Here is a 13,652-nt window from a genome sequence, read left to right as displayed (position 1 = left end):
TATTTCCTTTGGTATGTTTCTGTATTTACTGGCAACTGTTATGAAGATAAGTAGACTAATCTCTTCACCATTTACATTGTATTTTAAACTTAATTTTAGCTGCTGGTGTAAAATAGAAATATTAAAGGTTGTGATAACCTGGCCATTATCTGTAGTGCATAATAGTGAGATACTTGTTATTAGTTATTAAGAAATAGTGGTTGTTATAAGACATTTTTGATCTTTCTCAATTAGGAAAACACATTTTAGATTCTTTAAAATATTTCTTCCATCTGGTGCTTATGTTTTTAAATTATTATTAATTCTTCTGGAATTAAGTGTCTAGTAAATAACTCTTTGAGAAAACTTAATAGGTTCTTCTTGTGTCAACTAGTAAATTAATAAATTAACAACTTTGGGCTTGATATTATCTAATATTCATCTCCTAGACAAATGGAAATCCTTGGCTATTTAGGGACAATCTTTTGAATATGAAATCTATAGTTGGGCTGGGGATGTAGCTTCATAGAGCACTTGCCCAGCCATGCAAGGCCTTGAGTTAGATCCCTAACATTAGGAAAAAAAAAAAAAATCCATTGTTAATGAGACCATTACAAATCATTTAAATTTAACAATATAACTAAGACTCTTTTTTTTTAAATAATGAAGAGAAATTGAGTTAAAATTATTGATAAGATGAATGTAATCTTGACATATTCTAAAAGGACCTTCTCTTTTATAACTTGAAAAATAAATTTTAAAGATCTAATCTAAAGGGAAGAGAATACCATGTCAAAAAATGCTTAGGATCCGATATTGCAGCTTGTTAGTCCCATCTGGTAGCAATTATGACAGAGCAAATGTTTTCTAAAACACATTAGGGGATAGAGATGTAGTTCAGTGGTATTGTGTGTGCTTAGCAAGCATGAAATCCTGGGTTTAATCCCCAGCACAAAATATAAATAAAACACATTAGATTTAATCATTCATTGAAGCTATTTTACTAATTAGTAAAGTTAAACATTTTCTAGATTGCTCTAAACCATCCATTTTCATTATGTGGATTGAATTTAAGTGCTGATCCTTGCCTTCCATAAAATGACTATAAAGTTACTCGTTATTAATTCTAACTAATACATATTAATGTTTGTGATTTTGATTTTTCCCAAAAAGGAGACACCTTGACTCAGTTAAACAAACATTTATTAACACTTGCACGGGGTTAGTTGTTAAGCGTAATAACAATGTGAATGAACAAATAAGTTAAATTACTATTTGAGCTTGTAATGGGAGATACAGACACAAACCTAATTAATATAGGGCAGGGTCTGATAGAAATAGGAATTGTTACCAGAATACTAAAAAGCAATATTAGTTCTTGTGAGGAAAATCTGGAAAGATGTTCAGTAAAGAGAAAATGTATCCAAATTCAACCTTGAATTAATTATGAAGGTGGGGAGGGTTTCCATAAGCAGAAGTGGGTTAGGGAAATACCATAAAAGCACAAAACAATGGGATTCTAGGACATGTTTGAGTATTAGTGCCCTGATAACATCTAAACACAAAAATAATTTTATGACAGTTAGGGGTAACATAAAGTTACACATAGCAACATTTTGGAGTAGAAGACCCTTTTGAAATACTACAGAAGTTTGTGAGTGCACACTTAAAAATCTGTAGAAAGTTTGAGAATTTATTTTCATCCAAATAATTATTTTTATATTATTTTTAACATACCTTTTTGGAAATCTTAAAAAAACAAACATTTTGAACAGTTGGCTAACACGCATGAACTAACACTCATTCAGTTTTTAAAGTACGGATAATGTCCGTATTAACATTATAATGACTCTGTACTACAGATTGACATGGTACATCGTAACAACTCCGAAGGATTCTTCCTTGATGCATCTCGACACGTCCTTGAAGCACCTCAACATGGACTGGAGAGGAGGCACTTGGAAGCAAATCAGAATGTACACTAAATAAAACAGTCAATTTTGGGGTGTGGATGGAAAGGGGGTCCATTTAAAAAGTTCTTTTACTTTGAATTTCCCTCCCAGAATAGATCAGCAAATAAATGAAATCAACTAAAAATAAAATGCTGTGCTTTTGGTAGTTATGCTGTTTAGTGTAGAAACTTTAAAAATTTGTCATTAATTCTCTATATATTGTATCATACACAGTCACTAATTCTCTTGTGTATTGTATCATACACAGACTACAGATTTCAAATGATATTTAGCCCAGTTTTGCATTTATTTTCTCTTATTAGCTTTGTTGCTGCAGTTTTTGTTACAACAAAACAGTTACATCAAGGACATTTTCTTGTCCTGGACATTAAGGATATTTTCTTGACATTAATTTTAACCTGATTTCTTAAAGTCTTGATCCATCAAAAAGGAAATGTTTTAATTTAGATTTTTGATAGTTTGTAGTCCTTTACAGTTCACAAATAAGACAAAAATGCCTTTTGTTTATATAATTTAGTAGTGCTCTTTCCATGTGTCTTCTCTTTTTAAAAAACTTGTAGCCATTCTTTTATCTTCTTAGTAAAGTAAAAATAAGCCTAGACAAAGTTAAAAATGAAAAGCATTAGGTACACTCCTATAATCCCAGCAACTCTAGAGGTTGAAGCAAAAGGATCACAAGTTCAAGATCAGCTTCAGCAATTTTAGCAGGCTCCTCAGTAACTTAGTGAGACCCTGTCTCAAAAAATATAAAAGACTGGGGATATAGCTCAGTGGTAAGGCACCCCTGGTTTCAACCCTCAGTGCCTCCCCCCCCACCCTCTCAAAAAAAGTCATTTCAAAACAGTTTAATAATTATGTTGCTAACACTTTTGCCTTCAAGGCAGTTTTGAACCAGTCTTGTCTTTTACACCTATTGAAAACTGATTCCTCACAAAAGATTTTATAGTTAACAAGTGAACCATTAATTGGGCCTATAAAAATACTATCATTTAAAGTTTGGTTTTTTTTTGTTTTGTTTTGTTTTTGTGGTGATCTTGTTAGAAGAGACTTTTTCCTGAAAAAGAAAGTAAATATCTATTTTCTTCCAGTTTAAAAAGACTTAATTGAGAATGCTATTGTTATTCAAAACTTATGTTCATTACTCATTTTGCTGCTGCAGTTATCTGTATTTACTTGCTTTTAAACATTATGTTCCCTTTACAAGTGGGAGGAAGTTTATTTTTTATTTTTTGGTACCAGGGATTAAACTGAGGGGTACTGAACCACTGAGCCACATCCCAGCCCTATTTTTTGTATTTTATTTAGAGACAAGGTCTCACTGAGTTGCTTGTTAGCACCTTGCTTTTGCTGAGGCTGATTTTGAACTCAAGATCCTCTTGCCTCAGCCTCTGTGCTGCTGGGATTACAGGCATGTGCCAACCATGCCCAGCTTTTAATGATTTTTTTTTAACTGTTGCAGAGTATGGCAAGTATGTGTCTTGATCCTTTTTGTTACTATAATCTAATCCAAAATTGCCCAGTAGAACTTTCTGAAATGATGGAAATGTTCTTTATACTAATGTGGAAGCAAATAAGAAATGTACGCTAAATATATGTGTGGCTGTTGAGCACTTGGAAATGTCAGTGCAGGAATTAATAATTATATGTATTTAATTTTAATAGCACTGTGCTGGACAGTGCAGATTAGTTTTTTATTGTGCCTTCTTCTTAAGTACTCAACATTATATAGATGTCATCATTGGAATAATACAAGGAGAGGTAGGAGGGGGTATAGATCAATGGTAGAACATGTCTTAGCATGTGCAAGGCCCCAACACCAAAAAAAAAAAAAAAAGAAATGCATTTTTATTAGATTATTAAATGAGGTGGGGAATGTAGCTAAGTGGTAGAGCACTTGCCTACCATGGAGTAAGGTCGTGGGTTCAATCAGCCCTGCAAAATATATATGTATATTTTATACACACAAATATGTATACATATATAAACTGTATATTTTTTAATGTGGTTTGCTAAAGATAGATCCATTCTTTTTTCCCTGTCATTTCATCCAGTTTGTTTTGTGGGGTTTTTTTGAGGTCTTGTTCAAATCCTGTTTACAATCAAAATATATACAACTATTTGAGACTTGATGTTTATTTGGAAAGTTATTCATTTTATATTTAAGCTTGGCCTTGATATAATAACCTCCATTGCCAATGAATAATGGTCGATAGAAACTGATAATGATAGTGATTTTTCTCACATTTCTATTGATTTTGAATGGTATTTGCTTCACTCGACTCTGAGCTCCTGCAGGTCAGGAAATAGTCTTAGCAGGCTTGATATTCCTGGTGCCTGGTACAGTACCTGGCACATCAGAGATTTGCAAAAAAATAAGGAATTCTCGAGTGGGACCTCATTTATGCACCTAACAAATGTGGATGTCTGTATTATGCTGAAATTATATTTTCAATGGTTGGCAAAGGCCATTTAAGTCTATTAAGTTCTCAATATTATATAGAAAACACTAAATAGGCAAATATAAACAGGATACAGTTCTTGCTTTCAAAGAGGATCAATTTATAGGCATGGATAATATTGAAAAGATTTGTGAATCATGAAAAATTGAAGATCAGTGTGTCAACAATTTTTTCTTCACAATTACTTTGACCCGTTGTATATATAGGTGTGAAAAAGAAAAAGTTGCTGATTCCTGTGGTTAGAGGAATATGAAACAAGTAAATTTCTTGGTACTGGGTTTAATTATATCTTGCTGCTTATCCTTAATTCTAATCCTAATAGAAATCTGATTTCAAAAACACATTCATTGTTAATCATCTTTGTTGTGATCTAACTACTACATTTATATTAAATGGCAATACAAGAATATTACATTCATATTAAATGACAGTGCAGATTTTATTAAAAGGATCCAAAACTAAAAATAATTTGAAAAATAAAGTATTTCACTGATTACCAACTCGTATGCCTTTTTTTCAGGAGTTACAAGCACATGTTGACCAGATAACTGAAATGGCAGCAGTGATGAGGAAAGCCATTGAAATCGACGAGCAACAGGGTTGCAAGGAGCAGGAACGAATATTTCAACTTGAAGTAAGTTTTAAATTGCAAGTGTAGGTGAAAACTGTCCATAAAAAGACATGCCAGAGGGGCTGGAGTTGTGGCTCAGTGGTAGAGTGCTGGCCTAGCACATGTAAGGCACTGGGTTTGATTCTCCACACCACATAAAAAAGAAAAAAATAAAAGGCATTGTGTTCATCTATAACTAAAAATATTTTTTAAAAAAAGACATTCCAGAATCCCATTTAAAAATGTACATATACTTTTCTGGAATACTTGGTAATGTTCTTTTCTTAATCTGGATGCTGGTTATATGAATATATGATGTAAGACTATACAGTAATGCAAGAATCTAGGATCATTAGGAACTTATACCAGTAGTGGAGAAAGTTATATTCCTTTTCTTACTAAATGAAGGTACTTATTTAATTTAGTAATTTTTATAAATTTGTTCATTCTATCAAGATAGTACAGGGAAAGGGTTCATTAATCCACATATATTTTTTGTGTACTCTTATTTTCCAAGGACTCTAAAAGTCTTTGTCTCGATCCATCTTTTATTTTGTATACAATTAATAATTGGAATAGACTTTGAAGTCATTATCGGGAAAAAATTGACTTCTTACTCTTAAACACGTATTCTCCCATTTGTGTTACAGGAACGGGCAGACTTTTCCAATAGTGAACCAGCAAATAAATTTTCTATACTTCTCAAACTAAACAGTTTGCACCTGCTCAACTTTGCCATGTAATGCAAAAGTAGCCACAATAATATATGATAAATTATAAAAGATTATTTTTAACTATCTGAAAATTTCTTAACAGTAATTCTAGAGTTGGGGGAGGCAAAATTTTTTTGTGTTTTGGTATTTGCACACAACACCTTTATTTTATTTACCTATTTTTATGTGGTGCTGAGGATCGAACCCAGGGCCTCAAATATGCTAGGGGAGTGCTCTACCGCTGAGCCACAACCCAACCCCCACCCCAAGGCAAAGTTTTTTACAGTGTCAAATATGGTTACTTAATTTCCTTTTGAGAAATATCATCTACTCAACCCGGCTGCTCTCAAATTTCTGTGTAAGGGAAACAAACTAGATGGCTTGTCCTACATTCCATACTATCATGGAAAGTAATAAAAGTACTAATGTACTGCGAGGGTGTAGTCAGAGGGTATTATTCACTACCTTTATGAATTTATATCTAGATCCAGATGCTATTTTCTTCATCTTTAGTATGATTATAAGGCAGTTTGAGTTTTTAATCTCAGTTACATCTGTGTATATATAAGGCTTTGCAGTGGTGGGAGAGGGTGAACATAGTTCACTTTTTTAAAAGAAAAATTGTTTGGGTTCAGCTTGTCAACTATATGTAACTACATTTATGCCAGTTACAGAACATATATATATATATATATATATATATATTTTTTTTTTTTTTGGCTTGCCTCCTTCTAGCAAGAAAACAAGGGCCTGAGAGAGATCCTTCAAATAACTCGAGAATCATTTTTGAACCTTAGGAAGGATGATGCATCAGAAAGCACATCTTTGTCAGCATTAGTAACCAACAGTGACCTGAGTCTGAGGAAGAGCTGAAAGGGTTCCAAGTCTGGGAACTTTGTATATGACTCTAAACTGTCACAAAGACTGGCCTATAAATGAATGAATGAAGAGAAAACTCAAATTCAATCAACCCTTTTTTTTTTTTCCTCTATGGTTTGTACAGTACACTGGCTAAGTGTTAGCCAAAAAAAAAAAATGTATAGTTGGTCATAAACTTTATTCCAAAACATAATTGAAATAGAAACTGAGCCATTGTTAATTGGTGAACAAACAAAGGGTTTTCACAGTGATGGCTGAAAATATCAAGAGCTTTCAGCAGTGCTATTGGCTTTCTAAATGATATACTTAGATACACTTGACTTTTCCCAGTAATTGTTTGGGAATTCATAGAATTATCCTAATTTACGATATTTTGCCATGGTTTTGTGAATGGAAGATCCTTATACTCAATTTAATCCTTCCTGTTTGGTGTCAGAGTTAACAAATAGGTTATGTACCATAGACTTCAGCTTTAGTGATTGCCTGTCTCCTTTCCCATTAATTTAAAATTTTTTTGTCAAAGAAAATTCAGGTTTAAAGGTTGCAGTAATGTTTTACATGTACCACAAATAAAAGAGGAAATTTAATTATAGCTAATTTACCACATAAATGATACTTAGCTAACAATTGTCCATAACTTGCTAAAGAATATGAAATATTTCAGGAATGAAAGATAAGGAACATTACTTTCTAAGAAAGAAGATCTTATAAATAAACATATTTAGTAGGTTAAACTACTCCTCTGAAAGAATAAGTTTTGGTTTTTAGTCAATAATAAAAACAATTTTTCTCTTTTCTGTTTGGTATTTAAGGACCTCATATATTTCATTTACTTAACAAAGTTGAAATGTTTCATGTAGTAAAATAGGTATGGTAATTTCAAAGTAAATTCAAAATTATGGTTTACCCAACCCTTTTTTAAGTAATTAAGATACAGAAAAAGTAGACTCAAATATTAAAAAAAAAAAATATTTTTAAGCTCCATCTGCCTCATTCCCTTAAGGTTTTTTTGGTTTGGTTTTTCATTACTACAGGGGGTTGGAAATCTATGGATTTACAAGTATTGGTTTTATTAAAACATGTCAAACAGTAAGTAGATTTCTTTTTTAAAGCAAAAAGACACAGAAACTTTGACACCAATTGAAACCTAAATTTTTCTTTATTTTGTAGTGATCATATAGAATAAAAGAATGAGTATCAAATATTATTAAATATACTCATTTTATCACACATTAAAATTAACACATAGAAAATTCTACTTATGAGTATATAATTTGTTAAATATTATGTCATGACAATTTTTAAGTATGATTTCATATATTGATAAAACTCAAAACTACTTTTCACTTTAGAAATTTTCTACATTAAGTTTGGGGAGAGAAGGGTAGATGGGGCTTACTGATTAGAAAAGGGTTAATAATGGCCCAAAACATTAAATTTCTTTTTTCATTCAGAGGCCTTAACTGATACTTTATAAATGACAGTCTTTTATTTTTAAACTTTTCTATTTTTTTCAGAAAGCAGACCTTAATTCAGTGGCACATTCAAATAGTTTTTATCCCAAGTAAAAATTAAATAAGCTACACAGTTGAGATTCTAAGGCAATTCATTAGGCAGCTGTAATTATAAACATTACTTGATAAATATTTTTATAAACAGATGAGTTAATTTATTCTTGGTGTTCTTGCTTGAATATGATTTTAAGGTCTTGGGTGTTTGAAAGACTTTGTTTTTAATGACAGTTTTCCATCCCCTACCCCCCCCCCTTTTTTTTTAAGAACTTCAAATTTGTGTCTGAGAGTATATACTGCATAGGAGACTATTTTATCAATAAAGATGGATGATTATAAATATTGGTATGGTCTCCAATTTAATTTTAAAACAATGCTTACATTTCTTACGGTAGTTCATTTTTAAGGCCTTTTGTCTTTTTTATCACAGGATGATACTTAGCAACAATCTCTATTTATATTTCCTAGGGATTGGCCAGTGGCTTATTGCTGATCCTGCAAACCTTTTTATCATCAGTAGTGGGTTGAATAGTATCCCCCCAAAGGGTAGGCCCAAAGCCTAACCCACTATACCTAGCAATGTGACCATATTTGGAAATAGATAAAGGATCTCAGGATAATATCACTCCACATTAGACATGGCCCTAAATCAATGATTGGTGTTCTTATAATGAGATTTGCAACACAGAGAGAAAGCCATGTGAAGATGGAGGCAGAAATTTATGCAAGTCAAGAAACACCAAGGATCATGAGTCACTGCCAGAACCAAGAGTGAGGCATAGAATGGATTCTCAGCTCCAAGAAGGGAACAACTCCTGCTTGATTTCAGACTCTGGCCTCAAGAATTGTGAGAAAACAAATTTCCATTGTTTTAAGCCACCCAGTCTGTGGGTAATTTATTAATACATCATTTGTTTATCAAGTATAAGCTATATTTTTAAATTTTTGTATAGGAAATACAGTTCTAAAAAACCAATTATACAAACTCAGATAAAATGCTTTCTGTTCAAATTTATAATTGCTGGTATACTTTAATATCAAGGTAACTCCCACAATTTTAGATTAGTTCTAAACTGCTTCAGGGAAAATAATAGAAGATCATAGATCCATAACTTAATTTGGGGTGACCGCTACTACCTTTTCCAATTGACCAAACAGGAAATTTTTTTTTTTTTAATAAAATATTGATGGAGATAATTTCTAACTGGCATTTTAGGGGACATTTTCCTTTAACTTCCATCCCCTTTATTCCTTTCTTTTCTCTGACCTCAACATTAGCCACCATCAGTCCTTATTCCTATTCAGTGTTAATATCTCTACTCACCTCCTTGGTGATGTCATTTGTATGCTGGATGATACACTACAGTTTGTACCGCTCAGTAACTCTAAACTCATCCACCTGTGACTGCCAAAGAGACATTTCAAATTTAAGATGTCCAAAAAGAACTCCCAGAACCTCTCCATACCATTCCCCATCCCAGTTAATCCCATTGCCAGCTGCCAAGTTCAAAAACTCCAGTGGCATCTTTGACTCTACTTTCTAGCTTGCATCTAACTAACTCAGCAAATCCTGCTGTTCTTTCTTCAAAATATATCAGAAACCTACCATTCCTCACCGTCTGCATGTACTGTTATCCCTGGTCCAAGCCATATGGGAGTGAACAAATTGGATTCGACCTAAATAACCTCCAACAGGAAAAAGAGTTGTCAATTTTCACAGTACTTAGTGTGGTTTATTATGTACTGAATTAGTCCATTGTGGTTACATAAAACCTCAGCATTTTGTTTTGTTCTTATAGGCTACTTTAAAATGGAGGTGATCTGTTATACTCCTGGTCTTAAATTTCAGCACTACTCTGTGGTCAAGTGCTCAGTGCTGATCAAAAGTTATTTTCAAGATCACGCCTATAATAATCCCAGCTACTGAGAAGGCTGAAGCAGGATCCAAAGTTCAAGGCCAACCTGGGCCACTTAGCAAGATCCTGCCTGCCCTGCCTCCAAATAAAAAGTTTAAGGATTTTAAAGTGGCAGAGCACATACATAGTATGTGCGGAACTCTAGGTTCATTGCTCTGGAAAAAAAAAAAAAAAGTTATTTTTCCATAAGTGAATGAATTTCTCAAATGTTATCTTGTCTAGAATATGTTCATCTTAAGACCTATCTTGTTAGGTATGGTGGCACATGCATGTTATCCCAGCAATTTGGAAGTCTAAGGTGGGAGGATTTCAATTTCGAGGCCAGCCTCAGCAGTTTTGAAGCCCTAAGTAACTTAGCAAGATCCCATCTCATAATTTTAAAAAGGGGAGGGGATATATCTCAGTGGTAAAGCACCCCTAGGTTCAATTGCCAGTGCCAAAAAAAAAAATCTATCTCAATGGACATAATAAGGTTTTTGCAACACTTAGGACCCACATAAAACACAAGACAGCAAAAATGCTATCTGAGTAAGAACTCAGAAGTGAGTTGGTTTGGAAGGAAAATTGAATAGCTCTATTCATGGAACAAAACTACACTGAAAAACATCAGGCATTAATAAGCAAAATAAGAGGAGTTGTGTTTTTGTTTTTTTTAAGTCTTCAACCATAGGCCTGAAACTGTCCCACCAGAACCCTAGGCCCAGACCTGACAATACACTTATTTTACTTGTTTTAAGGAATTTTGATACACGGATGGTCTCCCCCAAAAGACAACTGGTTTGGGGGGGGTGGTTTTTTTAGGTATTAGGGGTGGAACCCAGGGATGCTCTACCACTGAGCTATAGCCCCAATCTTTTTATATTTTATCTGAGATAGGGTCTTGCTAAGTTGCCTAGGCAGGCCTCAAACTTGTGATCCTCCTGCCTCAGCCCCCTGAGTTGTTGGGATTATAGGCATGCTTATGCCAGCTGTGGAGGGGAGGAGAGGAAGAGAAAATGGATGAAAGAAGGAAGCTGAGAACTGCCTGATTGAATTGCTGAAAACAATTCATAGAGAATTGGGGAGCAAAAGCACGTTTAATAATAATTTCACTTGCTTCTTCAAGCTCTTCATTTTAATCTCTGTCCCTCTGCTCAAAGGCCCCAGACACAGACATCCATGAACTTCTCAACAGCCCACTGTGAGTTTGGGCAGGTCAGAATACATGCATACAACAAGCTGGGCAATGGAATCTGTCAGCAGAAACCAGGAACTTCATGTGAGAAAGTAAGACTTTCACCCCTTAATATTCCCATAATTGGCCACTCTGTAATCTTGCAAGGGAAGGTATTCACCCTGGGAGTGACAGATCCATTATAGTTGTGTACAGGCCTTGAATAGGAAAAATCACTTTGAAGACGTGCTGACCCATCTCCTGGAGAACAACTGCCAAATTCTACGGTTTGGAGAGGAATTAAAGCAGCAAGATAAATATTAAAGGCAAGGTATTCACTGCAGTTTTGTGTTGCAGTTAAAATTTAACCAAGACTGATAGCACCCTTCTCAGAACACTGAGTGCTGAACCCACCAACCACCAGAATGAAGGATATAAGGACAGGCTCACTTGAGGGCTCTCCGTAATGAGAAGGGAGGCCTAGAGGCTTTGCTTCCCCTCTACTACATGGGACACACTTTGCCCCACTTTGGCTTAGACTCTCCTACTCACCCTTCAAATCTCAGCTTAAACCACTTCCTCAAGAAATTCCCTGGTAGGCCTTTTTCTACCCCATCAGAAATTTTCATTGCATATTGATTGTACCTCTTTGTATACCTATTTGATATCTGCCTGCCTCACTACACTACACCCTGAGAGCAAAGAGCAGGCCTATACTATCTGCCATCAGCTTCCTAGTCCCCAAGACAATGTTTGGCACATAAACTGCCAAATATGTATTTTAAAAAGTAACCAAGTCAAAGACCACTATTTTTTTTTTCTTTGCCTCTTATTTTGACATCACTTGAACTAGATCTGCCAGTCTCCCCAGTGTTTGCATGGTACTCCCTGGATAAATCAAAAGTTTTATTAACTTGGAGCTCCTCTTTATTGTCAGTTTCATAGAGTGGTCCTTGCAAATACAATGCCAAATTGTCAAGAAACATTTCCACCAATTATTGAAATAAAATGATTTGCAAAGTCCATTGCCAGGAATGCCATAACAATATCACAGGCTGGATGGCTTAAACAACAAAATTTTCTCATAGTTCTGGAAGCTAGAAGTATGTGAACAAAGTACCAGAAGGACTAGTTTCTCCCAAGACCTCTGCTGTGTTTGCAGATGACAATTCTTGCTGCTTATTCAAATAGGCTTTCCTCTGACCCACGCCCCTGGTGTTTCTCTGTATATCCTACTCTCTTATTAGTCAGATTGGACTGATGGCCTCAATTTAATCTGATCATCTCTTTAAAAACATTATCTCCGAATACAGTCACATTCTGAGATACTGGGAGCTACAGCTTCAAAATATAAATTTGGTGGGTTCACAGTTTAGTCCATAACATAAAAGGAAAACACAGGTAAGCTGCTATCCCATTAAGGGCTAAGGCACAATGCAAGACCAAGCTCCAGGGCAAGGCCCTGTTCTCAAAAAATTAGAGCCAGGAACTATGCGCTTTATTAAAGGTTACTAAAAGGTATCATAAACATCATCGTCCTCAAACTGGGGATGGTAGCACAGACCTGTAATCCCAGCAGCTTGGGAGGTTGAGGCAGGAGGTGACTAGGTGAGACCCTGTCTCTAAATAAAAATACAAAAAAGGGCTGGGGATGTGGCTTAGTGGTTGAGTGCCCCTGGGTTCAATTCCTGGTATCAAAAAAAAAAAGAGAACATTAAAACAAAAAGTTCTAAACAAATGCTACTGTACAGATATTTATGGATACTGAAATATTAAATACCAGTCATTTGAAATTAAAAAAAAGAAGTGGGCCAGGTGTGATGGTACATGCCTATAATCCAGCAGCTCAGGAGGATGAGGTAGGAGGATTGCAAATTCAAGGCCAGCCACAGCATTTAGCAAGGCCCTATGCAACTTAGTGAGATCCCGGTCTAGAAATTTAAAAATAACATAAAAAAGGGCTGGGGATGTGGCTCAGTGATTAAGGGTCCCTGGGTTCAATCCCTGGTACAACAAACAAAAAACCTACCATGGTCTGGAACCACAAAGCATTAACTTGGAAAAACATGCTTGTGTAAAATGAGTAATTCCTAAAAATGTCAGAGTTATAAATATTAACATGAGAATATCCTACCAGTTTATTAGAAGAAAATTGAAAATAATCAGTGACTTACATCTTTATGACAGAATACAAAGCACATTTGGATAGAGCATTGAGCATCCCCAACTTTGGTCTCGGCAGTTGTCTGAGAATTTCCTCAGGCATAAAATTAAAAGGACAAATAACATGATCTCTAAAGTCCTTTCCAGGCATAGTATTCTAGCAAATTCTTTGTTGGGATCAGTTTTCTATCACCTTCTACAGAAAATTCAACTGGCCTACAAGTACTATTTGGCTAGTGTGGTTTGGCTACCTGGTAACTAACCTGTAACAGATCAGAACGTTCAGAAAATATTTT

At 34.7% G+C, this 13,652-nt stretch overlaps 1 protein-coding gene across 11 annotated transcripts in view; it reads left to right on the top strand.

Moving 5' to 3' along the window:
• Nucleotides 1-9,052, top strand: part of Fgfr1op2 (FGFR1 oncogene partner 2) — a 29,454-nt gene extending 20,402 nt beyond the window's left edge. For 8 of the 11 annotated variants that reach the window (XM_071610041.1, XM_027934131.2, XM_027934129.2 and 5 more), the window contains 3 exons: nucleotides 1,842-1,955; nucleotides 4,932-5,045; nucleotides 6,470-8,464. In XM_071610041.1, coding sequence (XP_071466142.1) covers nucleotides 1,842-1,955; nucleotides 4,932-5,045; nucleotides 6,470-6,607 — 366 coding nt within the window. In that variant the 3' untranslated portion in view covers nucleotides 6,608-8,464. Of the gene's footprint in view, nucleotides 1-1,841; nucleotides 1,956-4,931; nucleotides 5,046-5,671; nucleotides 6,408-6,469; nucleotides 8,465-8,592 lie in introns of those variants that run through there. The other 3 variants (XM_027934137.2, XM_027934136.2, XM_027934138.2) reach the window with 3 other exon arrangements.
• The last annotated feature ends 4,600 nt before the right edge of the window (nucleotides 9,053-13,652 follow it).

The sequence above is a fragment of the Marmota flaviventris genome, chromosome 3 (genome assembly GCF_047511675.1).
Source record: "Marmota flaviventris isolate mMarFla1 chromosome 3, mMarFla1.hap1, whole genome shotgun sequence".
Classification (NCBI taxonomy): Eukaryota; Metazoa; Chordata; class Mammalia; order Rodentia; family Sciuridae; genus Marmota; species Marmota flaviventris.
This window is presented reverse-complemented; position numbering and strand designations above follow the sequence as displayed.